Raw genomic sequence first — 17,176 nt, 5'->3', positions numbered from 1 at the left:
ACGCTGTCGCAGTCGACCTGGTCATGTCATTTGCGACAAACAATTAGTTGGTAGGAAACTAGGTGTTATATATTACAAGTGGGGTATATTGGCGAGAAAGAGACATATAGAAATAGACTATCGTAGATCATAAAGGCAGTCATCGTCGAATCAAACCTATCAGTTGCTCTTCCCCCTTTGTTGTTGGACGCCAATCCGTTAGGATGAACAAACCCCGGCTGGCCGCCAGTTTGATATAACTGCAGTTTCAATCTTTTGCGAACGATCTTCGACGTGGATTGCGAGCTGGGTTTGAATGGGAGCGCTTAGAACAGGATAATCATTGGGCGCATGGGGTACGGCGATGGGGGCTATTGCAAACCCCTGGGCATTTCCATTGGGCTTAGTGGCTCCACGTCTCAGTCATCTCATTTTGGGATCGTTTAAAAGATGTACTAGCTGCGGGTTCGGGCCGTAGCCTTTAGCTGGTAGGGATTCTCATAACCATGTTGGATGAACAGTGAGGATACTACTGGCTAATCTAATTGCCTAGTTATTTGGACATAATGGTGTAGGCATATAGGATTTTGGTGTTTCTTAGAGATTTCCTGAGTAATAAAGTTAGTCTTCTTTGGCCCCCAAATTTTGTGGCTTATGCACTTTACCAATCGCGTTATTGGACAAAGGCTGTTGTTTGTGCCATATTTAGAGCCGGTTAACCGAGAGCGATCGGTGGACCATCGTACACCGACTCTTGATTGGTTGGGCGACATAACAGCTGTTGGTTCTGAGCTTGTCAACGGCCAAGTGGCCTGAGGTTGGGTGAGCGGATGTAGATCTATGCTATTTTCGGCTTGCTCTACGCCCTCGAGATCACACGCTTTCCCTTAACCCGCTAGCGGCAGCTTCAGCCACCAAGGAGGACAGGGATACAGCTGGGGGCTTAGGCAGTCCCAGTAAGCCCAAGCCTTAGGCCCCCCTGTTATCACCTGGAGCTCGCTTCCTGGTTGGCTGGTCACTTATCTGCTCATCCTAGGATAAGCGAGACTCGTAGGATTCTGGTCTCTAGCTGCTGAGATAGACGAAACAGGGTCGAGGTACAAATAGTCTTGACATATCGACAACCGTTTCCCCTCAGGAAACTTCATTCTTACCCTGATCTGTATAGCAAAGCGTGCCTTTCGTCTCTCAAGACAGCATGGTCGAATGGCGTTTCAGAATCATCGGCAGTATCACGACCGAAAAAGAGCTGCTCGGTACCAGCATCCCACCAGAATGGCAGATGTGGGAGGAAGCCTACTTCAAACGCGTGTCCGAAACACTTGCAGACTCCAATCACACCGCAACGCTGATTAACGATGGATGCGACAACGGAGACTCAGAACAGCTGAACTGCACCAAAACATGCAGCAGCGCTGAGTATATGTTCAAGTCCCCACAGAACCTATGGAACTGCATGACTCTCTCGACTGTGGCTATGAAGGTAGTTCCAGAGCCAACTAACGACACGGTTAACCGTGAGAGTGAGAGTGAAATGAAGGACAAGTTCCATTTTGGATCGTTACGCGACTTTCGATACCCCTTTGGAAAGGTCCGTAAATGCTTGTGGCAATCCTGTTCTGATTCCAAATACGGGTCATGTACGCCAGGTCTTGTCGACTATCAATGCGACCTTATTAACCAGTTCACGGTTGAAAAGTTTGGCACCGTTCTTTCAACAAGCTACTGTAGAAATGCAGATCCTGGCATCGACTCTGACTTGGTGGGACAAGGAGTGAGTAACTTGACATTTCCTACACCACAATCGCAGTTTCCGACAAATGCTCTAACAATACATGGATGGATAGGTACTTATAGCGTACATCATCCAGCACTTTCTCGTCTTATTTTTTGCACTTTCTTTTGGCTTGACGTGTAGATGGACAAGAACGAACGTCTGGGGGCGCATGGGAGTAATATGGAGCAAAGGTAGCTCCTCGGCTTCTGACGCTAGGAGCCAAAAAGCTCATGGGCTAACGAAGTGGCTCATCCGAATTCGCAGCCAGTTTCCCAGTGCGACAATATCGACCTTAGTCGACCTTCAAGAAGCGCAGGCTTTGTTCACGGCAACCATCTCCGTTGCCGCAATTATTGCCTTCCACGGCTACCTGGGCTTGGCCAGCATTGTTTCCATATCTTCCTACGTCCTTAACAATGAGATCGCTCTTGGAGTGATGATCATCGGCATGAGCCCCCTCTTCTTGCTACAACTCAGTCTTGATGCGTCAGGCAACGCATCCATGTATACACTCATCTTCGTTTTTCTCAACTGGTGTTTGATACTGCTCAAATGGATTCTTCAAAAGGCGCAGGGAGCTTCTAAGTTCGAAGCGCATCTTAAAGACTTGTCATCAGTACCAGCATGCGGCGACAATCCCGGTGCCATGTCATACTGCATGAACTATGGGATAACGACGGGTCTTGGTTACACCAAGCAAAGTTTCATTTTAGGCCATGTGCTAATTGCCCTACTTGCGGTATACTGGATACTAAGATATCTAGTCACTCTTGGCAGTGATTCGGTAGTGTACTATTCCAGAGGCACGGGCTCATGGTGGGCACGCACCAAGCCGGGCGCCAGTCGCCTGGCGCAAAGCCTCGATAGCTTCTTCGTCTTTGAGATCTTGGTTGCTCTGATGGTAGTCTTATCCGTCGTGGCAACGACTTTGGGTCTTACTGACTTATTCGTGCTTCACCAAAAATTGCACATTCTATACACGCCTCAAGGCGGACTGCCCTGGTCGTTTGGACAGCTCACTGCAGTGGCAGTTTGGTTTCCAGTAGTCTTTAAATTCCTTTACTACTGTGAGTTTTTCTCGCCCATAACTTCGTTCGCGTGTGTATGTGCTGACTTGCCCTAAATAGGCGGAGTGGAAGACGGGGTCCAGGCGCGCATCGACAAGGACGAATATGTCGTGTCGCGCCGCGAAACTGCCATTTCAGAATTTCAGGATTCCAAAGAATCTACGTCAGAGGGTGACCGCTTAATTGAGCTCGTCAGCGCAAGTAAGACCACGTCTGGGCTTGAGCGCTGATGTGGAAGCTCGATGAGGCATGTTTACTTCGACTTCAAATCTGCATGTCTGACAACTATTGAAAATGAATTTGCGCTGTTCTCGTTTAGAGAATGTCGCATTTCAAGGCCGAGCTGAAAATACACTCTAGCAAATTCCCATTGGTTCCTGTGTTTAGTATACCTCTTTAGCGCGGTATCGCGAGTGTCTCCTTATGCCGTTCAGAGAATTAAGACCTTAGGAAAAGTCAAAAACTCAATAGTAAGACTAGTGTTTTAATAGCTATAGAGTCATATAGGAGGCATAGAGTTGTGGCTCAAGGGCTTAGAAAAAGATATTTACTTGTCCTATCAATTATTAACTACTATAAGCCTCTTACCTAAAAGGAAAAAGGAAAATATTCTATAATAAATAAAATTATATATTTACTTTATTATACGTTTACCTGCTATTCATAGATATAATACTAAACTTAAACCTTTTAAATTTATAATTAATATAATAACTTACTATAATATAGCTAGATAGTAGTTATACATACCTTAGTAGTATATTAGTTATTAACTCTATTAGAAATAATTATAGCTATTAATATTTAGTATATATTATAATCTATTTATAACCTTAACTTAGAGGATAATAAAGACTTTAAGATATATCTTAGATCTCAGTACAAATTATTTATATATAATGGTAGTATTTATTTTCTTTATTAAATATCTTATAAGTTCCCCTTTGCAGATTCTGCATTACCTATTCCTATTTTATCAGAGCTACAATAGCACCACTCTATCACTACCTGTCAAGTATAGGCCGATCTTGCGGAGATCTGCCTACACTATCTGAACTTCTTTAACTCAAGCTTTACCTTCCCGACAGATCCAGACGACCACTGTTACGTTTTCTTAGAATACTCAACCATAAATAAGGGCGCTGACTTCCGCAACGCTGGTTTCATCGACGATGCTACTATTATAACTTTCGCTCTGTTAAAGAGGCCAGGCCCACCATCTTGATACTTATTAGCTGTAATACCTAAGTAAATAAATATATTTAATAAGTCTATAACCACCCTTGTAATTAAATTAATATTAATAATAATTCTTATAGCTAGTCTTTATCTATTGATATAAGTATATTTAAGCCTAGATATGTATACTTAGCTTTAAATAAGTAATATAATAGGCCTGAAGCAGGTAGGCGGCCTAGATTTAGTCCCTTATAGGGAGCGCTGACCAGATATATAATCCTAAAAATAGGCCTGCGCAGATACCTCAGCCCAAGCTTAGCCCAAGCTTAGTACTAACTTAGCCTAGAGTGATAAGAAACCAGCTCTGGGAATGGAAATAGACTTTGACCGAGCCCTCAAGTCGGATCTCTACCCACTTTTCAGGACATCGTGGCTTACTGGGGATGTCGATCCTCTTAAATTCCCGTCTGTCTTCCTCTCGATACCCATGTATGTATAGAGCATAAGTGTTAATCCATGCTTAGGACACCTTCACCCAGAACTCACCGCCACTAAACGATGCGTTCGAAGTAATTGACCGTCTAAGGGACTACCTACGCAATCAGGTGGATTTGATCCATCTTGAGGAAGTCGAAGAAGCCGTTGATTACTTACGGGCAACAGCTGTGCATGTTGCGATGGCGGGTATTAACGTGGAACTGGGGAATGTGGTTAAATGGACACTCAATCTCTCAGATACGTTTATGTCTGATATAAAACAGCTGAGGTCGCACGCTTTGTTGATCCTCACTTACTTCGCGCCTATTTTAGGCATAGCAGATCGTAGCTTCTGGTTTCTCCATGGCTGGAGTAAATAACTCCTTGCTGGTATCGAACAGCATCTAAATAATCTCCCAGAATTAATACGATATCTAGAATGGCCAAAAGCCCACGTTAGATAAATATCTTGGATTTGGTAATTTTTAGTACTAGATAAATAGGCTATTGTATCACTGCCCCTTTTACTTATAAGGCTGCACTGGAAGTGTTTTAACAAATCATGCTACTACTGACTCAATGCCCACTATCTAACATTCTCTTTCCAGCTTTGTCTGGGTTGTGCGTCCCTTAGCAGTTCTGCTGGCAGACCTTGGAGGCAGTGGCAAAGCAAGTGGCTTGGCCAGCACCAATAGGGCATGCGCGGTGTCGACCAGCAAGGCAAGCATTGTAGTTGGCGTAGCCAAGGCAGCCGCCGCGGGCCTCAAGGTTCTGAGTGTCGCCCTTGTCAGCGACGGGGTTGGTGGAGGCGAAGGTGGATAAGGCTATGACGGCGACGAAGAGCTTCTGTTTCACATGTCAATGTTCGAAGATTTCGATGTAGAGTGTGATACCTACGGTGAGAGAGTACATGTTGAGCTTGTGAACCTGATTCTTAAGATTTGTGTGTAGAACTGATTGATAATAAACGGGATAGGTCTTGACTATTTATACGTGGGATATGCCCGACATCGCCCATCCGTTCAATCCTTCGAGTCGGGGGGTTAGGCCACGACATACGATGCTTGCAGATCTGTGAGGAAAAGTGCTCAACTTGGCGATCCTCGGGTCATCGGGTCATCGGCGACTCGAAGATGGACTTCTCCAAGAATCCGCTTAAATCGCCGAGCTCGCAACTCGCCGCAGCCTGTCTTACATCCCACCTTTAGCGCGGCAGCAAATAATGTTATTGGGCAGATCGAGAGTTAGCCTACGGCGTAGCGCTTGATTTTCCGGATACACCCGTCCGACTGTGGGTATAGCGTCACTGATTACCTGATTGATTAGATAAAAACAATCAAGCCCACCCTCGATTGCCACTAGCGAATAGAGCCACTCGCATTTCACTGGAGAGCCTCTACGGGAGATGTCCGCCCATATGGGACACATAGAATCCTTTCTTTCTCCACTCCCTGGAAAACCGAACCATTGCGATCCTTCGTGCCTTTTTTGCTTGCCGCATAGCCGGTGTCTCCATCTTCCATAAAGCCTAGCTTGCTCTATGATACTTAATCAACCAGTCTGTAGCCTTTCTAAGATAATTTAGGTACCTAAATATTCTTAGCTAGAGTTTTAAAAGAGTATAGCGTTAAAAAAATGTTCTTAGGTAGACTTTAGGTATAATGAAAGCTGGTTTGGCTATTGGGAGAGTGCTCGCTCATTCTCGATATATATAACTTGAATATTTACGTCGTCATTACTTTTGACTTTTAACGGCTACCAAGTCATGCCATGATATCGGACTGTAACGGTTCTATGTTTATCCCCTAAACCTTTCTTTATTTTTCATATAATTCTTGTTGCGTTTCTACGTATCAGATATCTACACGGCGTAAACTGTTTCCAATTACACCCTTAATAGCATAGCTCAGCTTGTTAGAAATAATCAGTTACTGTAAACTACTTACGTAATTCTTTTAGTATTGGTCCTAGATAGGTTAACTTAGCACCGATAAAATATTTGTTAATACATCGAGCTGCATTTTCCTACGCCTCTAGTGACAGATTCTTGTCTGCTACTTGAATGGCGCTCTGCCCACGCACAGCAAGATGTCGCCGCAATTACTGACTTACACCCCATAGGGAGTAAACACGGCCCTGGATGCAGACCCTTTGCGGTCTTGTTATAATAAGCCTGTAGACCGATACGGATAAGTAGCTAGACAGAGATCCTCTCTGGAAGCTTGTTGATACTATACCTGATTTCTTTATGAGTGTTCTTGCGGATATCTTTAACCCTGCCAGCTTTTTGACACCCCTAAGTATACTTGCTAGCAGCTTAATAATGATTTGGGGATCTGTTGTCTCTCGGTCCTTATGATAAGTTTCTCTGGCTTTCCTGGCCTTGGACTAGGCCTTAGAAACTATCTGGTGGGATGTCTTAATAAGTGTATTGGCTAAGACCTCCTGCAGTGCCTGGCTTCCGAAATCCTCTGAAGATACCTCAGTGGCTGGAGCTACTGGTGAAATGGCCTGCAGGTGGATTGATTACACTTGGGCATTCATGTACCAGGATCCACCACCAGAAGCATTTAATACGTCGCTGGGTGTCGCAGGTCACATGGCGTAGTCAGCAGGCCATACGTATTTGGTGCAAACGCTCGACCTTGGAAAGACCTGCATCATGTATCGTGTCACTTGCTGCTTCGGCAAAAGATGGTCTACCATGGCACAGACTTCCTCCTGTGTATTTTTTATCTATTCCTTCTGGCCAGTATCATGCCTAATTATTAAAGATCAAAACGCCAACGCTTGCTGTTTTCCTTAACGAACCATCTCGTCATAAATGCACCTTCTTCTGCCCACTCTGCAACCTCTCTTCCATACCTCTGTTCTATAGCCTGTAAGAACGATTTAAAATCTAATGCTTGCACAGGGCTGTGCTCGTGTGGGTCTTTTGTCAGGTCTGCCAACTTCCAAGCCACGTTTTCTATTATTGGCACAACAAGATGGCGCTCTGGATACCGGCCGTCACGGATACTAAGCATGGCACGTCCAGGATTGGTGATAGTGAACTGCCATTGCCCCTCGCCGGTAGCCAAGGGACGGATGAGCGATTGTCCTTCGTAATTGCGGATTAGGTCCTCAGCTGCCCGGCGGCTTGTCTTGCTCAGTGAGCCTGTTTCGAGGAGGATATCCAGGATTGTGGGGAGAATTTGAGTTGCATGCACCGCCTCGTCCACATCGAAGGCTGGCAGTTGGGGATGGGAGAGGACTAACGGCACATGCTCAACACCAATATTGGGGTTATAGTATGGCGAAGCAATATCATTTTCTGGAAGAGATACACCGTGGTCGCCCTGAAAGATGACCAGTGTCTCATTGGTAACTCCTTGCTTATCCAAGATATCAAGGACCTTGCGAATCCATCTGTCTTCATAGCCAATTGTGTTGATATATCTTGACATCATCTCAAGGTGACCACCGTTGGCCATAGGTGTATACTTTTCTGTCTTGGGCAGGTGAAACCGATGGTGGCTGGTAGATGTAATATGGCTTAGAAATACGCGATTGTTTTCTGTGGTGGCGTTTTTGAAGACATCGGTAATGTAGTCTTCCAGTGGATCCTCTTCAAAGGCGAAGTCGTTAATGTTTTCCAACGTGACTGCTCCATGCTTTGCGTTGGCGCTGCGAAGATATTCCTGGCCAATTATGCCCTCATCTGGGAATCCCATTGCAGACATTAAAGCACCATGGCTATCATAGTCGAGTTTAGCTGCTTGGAAAAAGTAGGACTTCCACTTGTCCTTCTGACTGGTTTCCTTTATACCGGCTTGTTTCTCCTCTGCTTTATTTAGTGCGTTGAAAATATGCGGCAAACAGGGCTGGTAGATATGATGGCTGTAATCCAGATTGAAGTCTGCAGCTAGAGGCGCTATACCACAGATTGTACCTGTTAGGCTTTTAAGGGTGTATGTTCCTGAGGTATGTGCGTTGGTGAAGTGAATTCCCCCTCGTTTAGGTCTATTGGCATGCTCAAAACCGTCTGAGTAGTCGCCTGTAATGAAATTTGCTGTTGGTGTTAAGTTGGCAAGCTTCTCCTGAATGTCTTGTGGCAGTCCATGTGGAAAGGTATCAGCAAATCGATTCCAGATTAGACCATTCTTTTTGATAGGAAAGACATCATTTCGGGTACTTTCCAGGAAGAACATAACTATATGTCGAATGTTGAGTTCCTGTAACTTCCCCCGGAGAGAATCTCGTAGGGGCTCGTCTAGATTTGAGACCCTCATAGGGTCAGACTTGGCGCTATAGTGTGGTTCCTGAAGATACCAATCTTTAAAACCTTCCAGGGCTGGTATGTCCATTGGAAGCCAGTTGAAACGGGTAGGCTGTACCAGTGCGGTACGTTCGTCCCAGCTTCGCTGTACTCCCTTTCCGAAAACCGATGGAATATTGTCGAGGAATGGCGACGAGGCAAAGTCGATGAAAGGTAAAAGTCCAGTAGTCCAAGAAAGAAAGATCAGAGAAGGATCCTTGGGTCGAATAAAAGTAAGGATAAAAAGTGCCGTTAACAGAAGAGTAACAATCGGGTAAGGAAGTATGCGTAGAAAACGACCAAGTTTAGATCTTCGTACTGGTGAACCACCTCTGGAGCTTCGTGGTGAACTCAACAGTGAGGTCGAAGGCGAGTTGAACTTTCCCTTAAATTCCTTGTCTTGATGTGAGGTGCTCTCGATGTCGAGCCATGACAGGTCATCTCGTTGCGATAACGGATCGTAACCAAATCGATGGCCCAATCGGCGACAGATGAAAGTAATTGGCCAGTTGACAAGATCTCCACCCCATCCAAAGAGAGAGTAGCAAGCGACCTGAAGCAGTGCGCTTAAGCAAGCGCAGACACAGAAGACACCGATGAAAGCTGTCAGGCCCGATAGAATAATTGCTTGAGCAGTTGGGTCGGCCATGAAACCGATATTGCGCCAGTGGATTTCAGATCCTGAGACTAGATAAAAGGAAACTGAGACAGTGCAAATGATAGTGTTGTAGGTCATCAAGGAGAATGCAAGTATATTGACGGTTCTCCGTAGCTTGCCAGCACTAGGCACCCAATGACTTAGGAGAAGTCTGATTAGAAGGAGTAGGAGGATATCTTGAGTAAAGAAGGAGAAAAAGAAGAGAAGCATGCGTTTGGGCGTCACTGAAGCTCTGTGGTTATGAAGATGCACTCCTTTAGCAGCACATACTGCCAATGTGGTAAGAGTGAAAGCAAGGCGTTGGTTAGCTAGTTTTGAGGCATATAACAAACATATCCTCCTGAAGGGGGCCATCTTGAATGACGTGCTGACGAAAAAGCGAGCAAAGGAAGGGAAAATGGAAATAGGGAGCCAAGACTCTTTTTATTAAATAAACAATTTACAATGCGCAGACGTGACTCCCCTTTGATTAATATCACCCCATAACACCTAGCTCCATTAACTGACCGAACATGGTTTGGGCAGTAATTACTGTTGAGCACGCGAGCAGGAAGAAGTAATCTGGACCATTAATAGCGCTTACTTAGACCGCGCCGCAATATGCGCTCGCGATGCATTTTGGTTTGTCGCGTCGTATAATCGCTCGTATTGGATTTTCAGCTCTAGTCCAGACTGGGCTAGACTCAATGCCAACATGTGGGGTCTAGGGGTCTGGGTCCGGCTAAGTGGCAGATTCCCCTGACTTGATGAGATGGAGCCCTTAGCAAACGGCACCTTGCTGCCGTGTTTGGTCATGACACTTCACAGAGATTGAGTTTGCATGTGCGCAGTCTTTGCCGGCATCCGACTAGTTGACGTTCCTGGAACCTTCATTCCTCTTATGTAATGAAGTCGTTTCATCAACAGGTTGCAGCAAAAAGGGTGCATAACAAATGCATGTCTTTCTGGAAAGGGGCTTCGAAACATCCCATGACGCCTGGAGGATTGTGCTCCACCAGCAGGATTGTAATTTGTAGGGCTATGCTGAGTCGAGCGAAATATCGTGTGCTTTAATGGACAGGCTAACGGGTAAGACGGGTGAACCTGTTCCAGATAGATTCTAGACCCTGGGTTGCATATGGACATTTGTGGCTGCTATGGCTTGCGGCAGTGCACTAAATAAAATTTCGGCACCTTCCGTTTTCTTCTCGGCTTCCGCGCCCTGCGCAGCAGACCAAGGGTCCAAGGCTGGTGCGGCAGACCAGGATTATCATTCAGCTCGTGCCTGAAATTTTCTTCTCCATCCGCAAAGACCCATATTATCCTCGGCAAGACGCTGCCAAGGCACAAACGTTTACGGAGATCGGTCTCAAAAGTCTTTGCCAAAGAAGGCCATGGCTGATCGACTCACTTTCGATAAGATACCAGACATACATCTAGCGAGATAATAGTCGCTGATCAGAATCAAGGTATAGCAGTTGCAGTCAGTAAAATACTTAGAGATTCTCCCTAAATACCTAATAATTATAAGGTGATTACAGGGTAGTGCTTCTATAGACTTTCTTTTCTCTTGTATACCTCTGTACCTGACAGGGCTTAGTAATTGTGGCGTAAGTCATCTTGGGCAAATTTGAGACCGACCTCCATATCAACGCGTTAATTAAGCCGGATGGATTATGTAATGCAGATTGTTCTTTCCTTCCAAGGATGTCAGAAGGTATTATTTCCGCCTGAATTCTCGTCGTACCAGTCCATAGTATCTTCTTCGTTAAGGGGCTATTGGATATTCATCGCTTGTTGTCTAGTAGCTTCACTTAGACCTAGACTTCCACTCGGCAGTGAATGGTGCTGCTGCACCGGTTACATTGGCTATAGGCGTTTTTGCGCCTCAAACTTCAATGCAGCACATATGATAGTGGTGTCCTGAAGCATTCCGATCAGTATCTTTACGAAGCTGTACTTTTAGGAAGCTGTATTTAGTATTAGCAGAATAGGGCGTAAAGGAGCAGATGCAGAGAGTATCTTACTAGACGGAGAAGTGGCGGAGATATTTTGTTGATATGATGCCATTACATATAATCTATATATTTTGCTATGCATCGAAAAGAATAGAGGAATTAGCGTCTGGGTGTCCCGGATTGGCCTCGGCGTCTATGCAACAGAATGTTCCCCCGCAGCAACATCATCAATCCCCGCATTGATGAATGCCGCTTACTCCGGATCATCAATCGATCACTGAATAATGACATAATTTGTCTACTTCAGGAAATGATGATCGCCAAGCTGGGCCGAATTGCAAGCCTTGAACAAAAACCGTTAGAATTTTGACGACTTCAGAGCTAACTTGCGGGGTTACCAGGATTTTGGCATGGTCTGATTACCGATCTTTGATTTCTTGTTTATTTTCATCGAGATGTCAAATACAACGTCGAACTCTTGTTTCGGGTCTTTGAGACTTCCTTGCCAGATTGTTTACATATCATACCTTGCCTCTACCGTAAAATCTGCTGGTTGCTGAGTGTATATCACCAAATGGGGTAACCGACACCATGCTTTCCTTGGTACGTCAAGACAAACTCTTAAACTCATCAAATTCATGCTTCTTGCGATAACTCCTCTTTATCCCTTTGCATCACTCGAATACTAATTCTTCTGATGTAGCATCTTAATTATGTCATTTTGACGCTTCTCTCTTCAATAACGCTGGCAACCAGTACTCACGACCATGACCGCATTAAAAAATGCTATCAACGTCATGGCACGTCCAGCGACTCACGCAAAGCCAGCAACAACATCTACAAGACCTCATTCCCTGGCGTGACATGGGATAACGACAATTGGCTCCTCACCACAACCAACCTCGACCAAGGCCACTATCAATCTCGCGGGTCAGTAGCAAACGGCTACCTCGGCATCAACGTTGCCGCCGTCGGCCCCTTCTTTGAGATCGATGCCGATGAAGAAGGCGGTGTCATCAACGGCTGGCCGCTCTTCTCAAGACGACAGACCTTTGCAACCATCGCTGGCTTCTATGATGCACAGCCAAAGACAAACGGGACCAACTTTCCATGGCTTTTGCAGTATGGTTATGAGAGTGTCATCAGTGGTGTTCCCCACTGGGGTGGACTTATCATTGACTTGGGAGATGATGTGTATCTTGACGCGACAGTGGATAACCGGACTGTTCATAACTTTACGTCTACCTATGATTTCAAGGCTGGAGTTTTGGAGTGGTCGTATACGTGGGAGCCCAAGGGGAAAGGGTCTTATCAGATCAAGTACCGCTTGTTTGCGCATAAACTCCACGTCAACCAGGCCATTGTGGATCTGACGATTGTCCCATCCACCGACTCCAAAGCGAAAGTTGTCAACGTCATTGATGGATACTCGGCAGTGCGTTCAGACTTTGTCAAGTCAGGCCAGGATGAAGATGGCGGCATATTCTCAGCTGTCCGACCCGTTGGAATCGCCAATGTGACCGCCTACATATACGCACAAGTCAACGGATCAAAGTCCCTCGACCTGTCTCGCCGCAAGTTGGTCCATGGAAAGCCGTATGTGCACACCAACGAATCATCTATTGCACAAGCCATCCCTGTCAAGTTCTCAGCTGGTGTTCCTGTTCATATCACCAAATACGTAGGAGCCGCTTCCTCCGACGCCTTTGAAGATCCAGAAAAGACTGCGAAGGAGGCTTCACATAGAGCATTGGAGGAAGGGTATGAAAAGTCTCTTTTATCACATCTCAGGGAATGGGAGAGCGTCATGCCGAGTGATTCCGTGGACAGCTACGCCTTTCCCGAGAACGACACGCTCCCTGACGATGAGTACATCATAGACTCTGCCATCATTACCGTCACAAACACCTACTACCTCCTGCAAAACACAGTCGGCAAGAATGCACAAAAGGCAGTATCAGGAGCCCCCGTCAACATCGACAGTATCTCAGTCGGCGGCCTCACCTCCGACTCCTACGCCGGCCTCATCTTCTGGGACGCTGACCTTTTCATGCAACCCGGTCTCACAACATCACACCCAGAAGCTGCTCAGCGAATAACGAACTACCGCGTGGCCAAGTACGACCAGGCCAAGAAAAACATCGCCACTTCTTTTGCGGGCTCTCAAAACAAGACCAAGTTCTCGGAATCAGCGGCTGTGTATCCGTGGACGAGTGGACGGTTTGGGAATTGCACTGCTACTGGTCCTTGCTGGGACTACGAGTACCATTTGAATGGGGATATTGGGATATCTTTGGTGAATCAGTGGGTTACGAGCGGTGATACCGACTTCTTCAAGGAGACACTGCTGCCGATTTATGACTCGGTGGCGAATCTTTTTGCGGATTTGCTGAAACCCAATGGATCGTCGTGGACTATCACAAATATGACTGACCCCGTGAGTTTCATCGGCTGTTTACCTTCGTTTCGAATGCTGATCTATGTATAGGATGAGTATGCCAACCATATCGACGCCGGCGGTTTCACCATGGCACTTGCCTCGGAGACCTTGATCCAAGCCAACCAGATCCGCAGACAGTTTGGAATGACAGAGAATAAGACGCAGGACGAAATAGCCTCTGATGTGCTTTTCATCAGAGAGAACGGCATAACTTTGGAGTTCACGACTATGAATGGCAGCGCCATCGTCAAGCAGGCTGACGTGGTGCTCATGAGCTTTCCTCTGGGTTACAACGATAACTACACTGACCAGAATGGACTCGACGATCTCGACTATGTAAGTTCACCAACATTATCATCGCATATGGAAATTCTGACTTAAATGGTGTTGAAAGTACGCGAACAAGCAGTCTCCCGATGGGCCAGCAATGACCTGGGCAATCTACTCCATTGTAGCGGACGAGCTCTCACCATCCGGCTGCTCAGCATACACCTACGCACAATACTCCTACAAACCTTATACACGACCTCCCTTCTACCAGCTTTCCGAACAGTTGGTAGATAACGCAACCGTCAACGGCGGCACGCATCCCGCATATCCCTTCCTCACTGGCCACGGAGGCGCTAACCAAGTGACTATCTTTGGATACCTTGGCCTACGGCTTATTCCTGACCAAGGTCTCCACGTCAACCCGAATTTGCCGCCTCAGATTGGGTATCTGAAGTATCGAACGTTCTACTGGCGTGGTTGGCCTATCTCTGCTTGGTCGAATTACACGCATACTACTATTTCTCGACACCCGACGACTAAACCTCTCGATGTTGCGGATTCTCGGTACGCTAATAAAGGTATTGCGGTTTATGCTGGGAAAATGGGAGACTCTGCACTTCATCATTTGACATTCGATGATCCTGTCGTTATCAAGAACAGACAGATAGGCAGTGTTAACACAGTGCACGGCAATCTAGCTCAGTGCCGACCGGTAAAATCTTCCAACTCTTATGAGCCAGGGCAGTTTCCCATTGCTGCTGTAGACGGAGCTACTTCGACAAAGTGGCAGCCCTCAAAGGCCGCTGACGTCAGCTCACTGACTGTTTCTCTTGCGAAAAAGGACGTTGGATCTAAGGTCAAGGGCTTCTACTTCGATTGGGCTGATGCCCCACCTATCAACGTCACAGTTCTGTTCCACAACAAAACCATTGATGATCCGACAAAGGTATATGGGACATCGAGCCACGACTCGGGATATGATGTCGTTGTGTCCATAAAGAAGGTCAAACTCTCGGATGCATACAACGCGAAGACCGATAACCTAGATGCAGTCGTCATGCCTACAGGAAACACTACCAATGTCACTCTTCCAGAGACTGTTCCCTTATCTCGATACGCCACGTTGCTGATCGCGGGGAACCAGGCTCTGGACAAAGTTGATCTCAAAGCTGGGAATGGTACAGGCGCTACAGTCGCTGAGTGGGCAATCCTGCACTAAAGGTGGTCGTGGGATACAAATGATGGTGTACAGTATAAGGTTCAATGGCGGTGGTAGAGAAAGGATGGCAATGGTTTAGTTTAGGAAGGACATTTATGTAATCGGTGCAGAGGTCAGGTTTTCAATACTTCTTGGCTTCAACTAGTTTCGTTACCAATGATAATTTACTGTCAATAATGAAGAAAGCTCGTACGCTTGATGTACAAGTCGAAAGCCCAGTTCAAGGCGTCATGACTCGCAAGGACTGCGAAGGTAACGGCCGCTTTGTAAGATAGGACGAGTCGGGTTTCCAAACCGCTTCGGTCACCTACGGCAGAGGGGGGGGATAAAAATACTTGTACCTCTCAGGTTAACCGCTTTTATCGGGCATTGGGGTCAAAGTCCCATCACGTTGCAACCTTGATGAATGCACCAAAAAAGGTTTTGTAAATTGAGCAACGAATCGAATCTATGGACGAAACCTTCTTCGCCGGTCCCAAGACAATACCTGGCTGGATCAAGCTATTTACAGCTTATCCCTCAAGCCTTGCATGTATCGTAAGGTGGGTTAGGCTTGTCGCATGCACACGCCCCATTCGGATGAGCTTTGTCGATTCTGCCATTGCCGCGGCCCTGGTCATGACAATCCTTGTTACAAACCTGGTTACTGACAGCGCCGTGGCACTCAACCGCGTAGTAGTACTTCCAAGGGTTGGTACCACTCTTGAATCCCCGTTCCTGGCAATACGCATCCATTGCCTTCTTGTTGGCCAACTACAAAGTGGTCAGATACAGGTAGTGATTGAAGAGGGCAGTACATACAATGCAGTAGCAATGGTGAGTGTCAGTCACCTTGGGACTAAAGTGCTCATCGCAAGGGAACTGGTCAAACTTGCACGCTGTGTATGAGTCGCCGCAGGCGGGAGGGTCATTTGGCCCTTGAGAAGCGGGTGTTTTGCACTGGCGAGTATCAGAATATTGAGTCTGCAGGAGCTGAACTGCCACTGGAATCTAGCTTACCATGGGTCTGGGGCATGTGCCGTCCCGGGCACTCAGATGATGGAGGGAACCATCAGGGGCACTAAGTTGAGCCCTTTGGTCTGCGGACACCAGAGTCGCAGTTGCGAATGCAGAAATGAGAGTTAGGAGCTTCATGCTGACGTTAATAGACTTGATGTAGTGTGGAGGAAGAGCCTATGGGTAGAGAGCAAATACGTTGGAAGATACTTGGTATATATACTGTCCTTTTCCAAAGGGAGACAAGGTTGGTGCAATTTCTCATGTAGCGGTAAAGAAAGGTTTAGTCTATTAGAAATTAAAACTATATTATACGGAGGAAATATTATGCACTTATGGGATAAAGTTCTGAACTACAGGGATATGTGTAAACTTTGTAACTGCCGAATGACGTTGACCGTGCCCTCCGTGCTGAAAAGCATAAATAATAAAGTGCATCGTTCAACACACCGCTTTTCAAGCAACTGAGCCATATATGCATTTCAGATTAACTGCCGGAATTGAGGCTCGAAGTATAAATTATTACCCAGCTCTCTTACCATTACCCCCGGGGCTGCTTCAGCTCACCATACCGGACTAGTCGGGCAGTCGTGAATTTGACGCATTTCAACTTCGGGAAGTCGGAATACCACATTTCTGTCTAGCTCAATTGTATTTGTATACTCGGACTCTCGTCAACCATATGGTCATTTTCGTTTTCTCACTGCCCTCGCTCAAACAACATCTATAGCGGTGTTTATTTAATGCTTGTCTAAGGGGTACTTTCCAAAGGATGCTCTTGCGGTGCTGAAGATGGCAGTAGATGGAGTCCAAAGGACTGTCGCATGGGGAGCCGAGTTCCGAAATTACATTTTGGTTCAGGTTACGCATCCGCCAAAAC

At 46.2% G+C, this 17,176-nt stretch overlaps 5 protein-coding genes across 6 annotated transcripts; 2 read left to right on the top strand and 3 right to left on the bottom strand.

Annotated features, from left to right (window-relative positions):
- The first annotated feature begins 1,121 nt into the window (after positions 1 to 1,121).
- FOIG_09681 (uncharacterized protein) lies at positions 1,122 to 3,243 on the top strand. 2 transcript variants are annotated; one of them, XM_031209963.1, is made up of 4 exons: positions 1,129 to 1,570; positions 1,679 to 1,753; positions 1,827 to 2,823; positions 2,884 to 3,243. In XM_031209963.1, exons 1-4 carry the CDS (start codon positions 1,178 to 1,180, stop codon positions 3,051 to 3,053), a joined length of 1,635 nt encoding a protein of 544 aa, XP_031060214.1. In that variant the 5' UTR covers positions 1,129 to 1,177; the 3' UTR covers positions 3,054 to 3,243. The 2 variants fall into 2 exon arrangements, with proteins under 2 accessions (XP_031060213.1, XP_031060214.1); XM_031209962.1 differs by having other exon boundaries at positions 1,122 to 1,753.
- Positions 3,244 to 4,931: 1,688 nt separating this feature from the next.
- Positions 4,932 to 5,609, bottom strand: FOIG_09680 (uncharacterized protein). The gene is made up of 2 exons (XM_031209961.1): positions 5,377 to 5,609; positions 4,932 to 5,325 (listed from the first exon to the last, which is right to left on the bottom strand). Exons 1-2 carry the CDS (start codon positions 5,389 to 5,391, stop codon positions 5,110 to 5,112), a joined length of 231 nt encoding a protein of 76 aa, XP_031060212.1. The 5' UTR covers positions 5,392 to 5,609; the 3' UTR covers positions 4,932 to 5,109.
- A 1,340-nt stretch (positions 5,610 to 6,949) lies between these two features.
- On the bottom strand, positions 6,950 to 9,909 carry FOIG_09679 (uncharacterized protein). Its single transcript, XM_031209960.1, has one exon. The coding sequence runs from the start codon at positions 9,786 to 9,788 to the stop codon at positions 7,248 to 7,250; it is 2,541 nt and encodes an 846-aa protein (XP_031060211.1). The 5' UTR covers positions 9,789 to 9,909; the 3' UTR covers positions 6,950 to 7,247.
- Positions 9,910 to 11,962: 2,053 nt separating this feature from the next.
- On the top strand, positions 11,963 to 15,506 carry FOIG_09678 (uncharacterized protein; the record flags this gene model as incomplete). The annotated part of the gene is made up of 4 exons (XM_031209959.1): positions 11,963 to 11,974; positions 12,075 to 13,808; positions 13,860 to 14,147; positions 14,206 to 15,506. 4 exons carry the CDS (start codon positions 11,963 to 11,965, stop codon positions 15,298 to 15,300), a joined length of 3,129 nt encoding a protein of 1,042 aa, XP_031060210.1. The 3' UTR covers positions 15,301 to 15,506.
- A 312-nt stretch (positions 15,507 to 15,818) lies between these two features.
- Positions 15,819 to 16,452, bottom strand: FOIG_09677 (uncharacterized protein). Its single transcript, XM_031209958.1, has 3 exons — positions 16,300 to 16,452; positions 16,102 to 16,239; positions 15,819 to 16,053 (listed from the first exon to the last, which is right to left on the bottom strand). Exons 1-3 carry the CDS (start codon positions 16,432 to 16,434, stop codon positions 15,820 to 15,822), a joined length of 507 nt encoding a protein of 168 aa, XP_031060209.1. The 5' UTR covers positions 16,435 to 16,452; the 3' UTR covers position 15,819.
- Between the last annotated feature and the right edge of the window lie 724 nt (positions 16,453 to 17,176).

This window comes from Fusarium odoratissimum, assembly GCF_000260195.1.
Source record: "Fusarium odoratissimum NRRL 54006 unplaced genomic scaffold supercont1.16, whole genome shotgun sequence".
Lineage (NCBI taxonomy): Eukaryota > Fungi > Ascomycota > Sordariomycetes > Hypocreales > Nectriaceae > Fusarium > Fusarium odoratissimum.
Note: the sequence above shows the minus strand (reverse complement) of the source record. Positions and strands in the feature narration are given on the sequence as shown.

Excerpts from the sequence above, each read along its gene's own strand:
- FOIG_09681 (XM_031209962.1), top strand. The coding sequence starts at position 1,178 with ATGGTCGAATGGCGTTTCAGAATCATCGGCAGTATCACGACCGAAAAA. Across the intron at positions 1,754-1,826 it reads CTGACTTGGTGGGACAAGGA|GTACTTATAGCGTACATCAT; the intron begins GTGAGTAACTTG and ends ATGGATGGATAG. Across the intron at positions 2,824-2,883 it reads CTTTAAATTCCTTTACTACT|GCGGAGTGGAAGACGGGGTC; the intron begins GTGAGTTTTTCT and ends TGCCCTAAATAG.
- FOIG_09679 (XM_031209960.1), bottom strand. The coding sequence starts at position 9,788 with ATGGCCCCCTTCAGGAGGATATGTTTGTTATATGCCTCAAAACTAGCT.
- FOIG_09677 (XM_031209958.1), bottom strand. The coding sequence starts at position 16,434 with ATGAAGCTCCTAACTCTCATTTCTGCATTCGCAACTGCGACTCTGGTG. Across the intron at positions 16,240-16,299 it reads GCACATGCCCCAGACCCATG|TGCAAAACACCCGCTTCTCA; the intron begins GTAAGCTAGATT and ends GATACTCGCCAG. Across the intron at positions 16,054-16,101 it reads CTCACCATTGCTACTGCATT|TTGGCCAACAAGAAGGCAAT; the intron begins GTATGTACTGCC and ends ACCACTTTGTAG.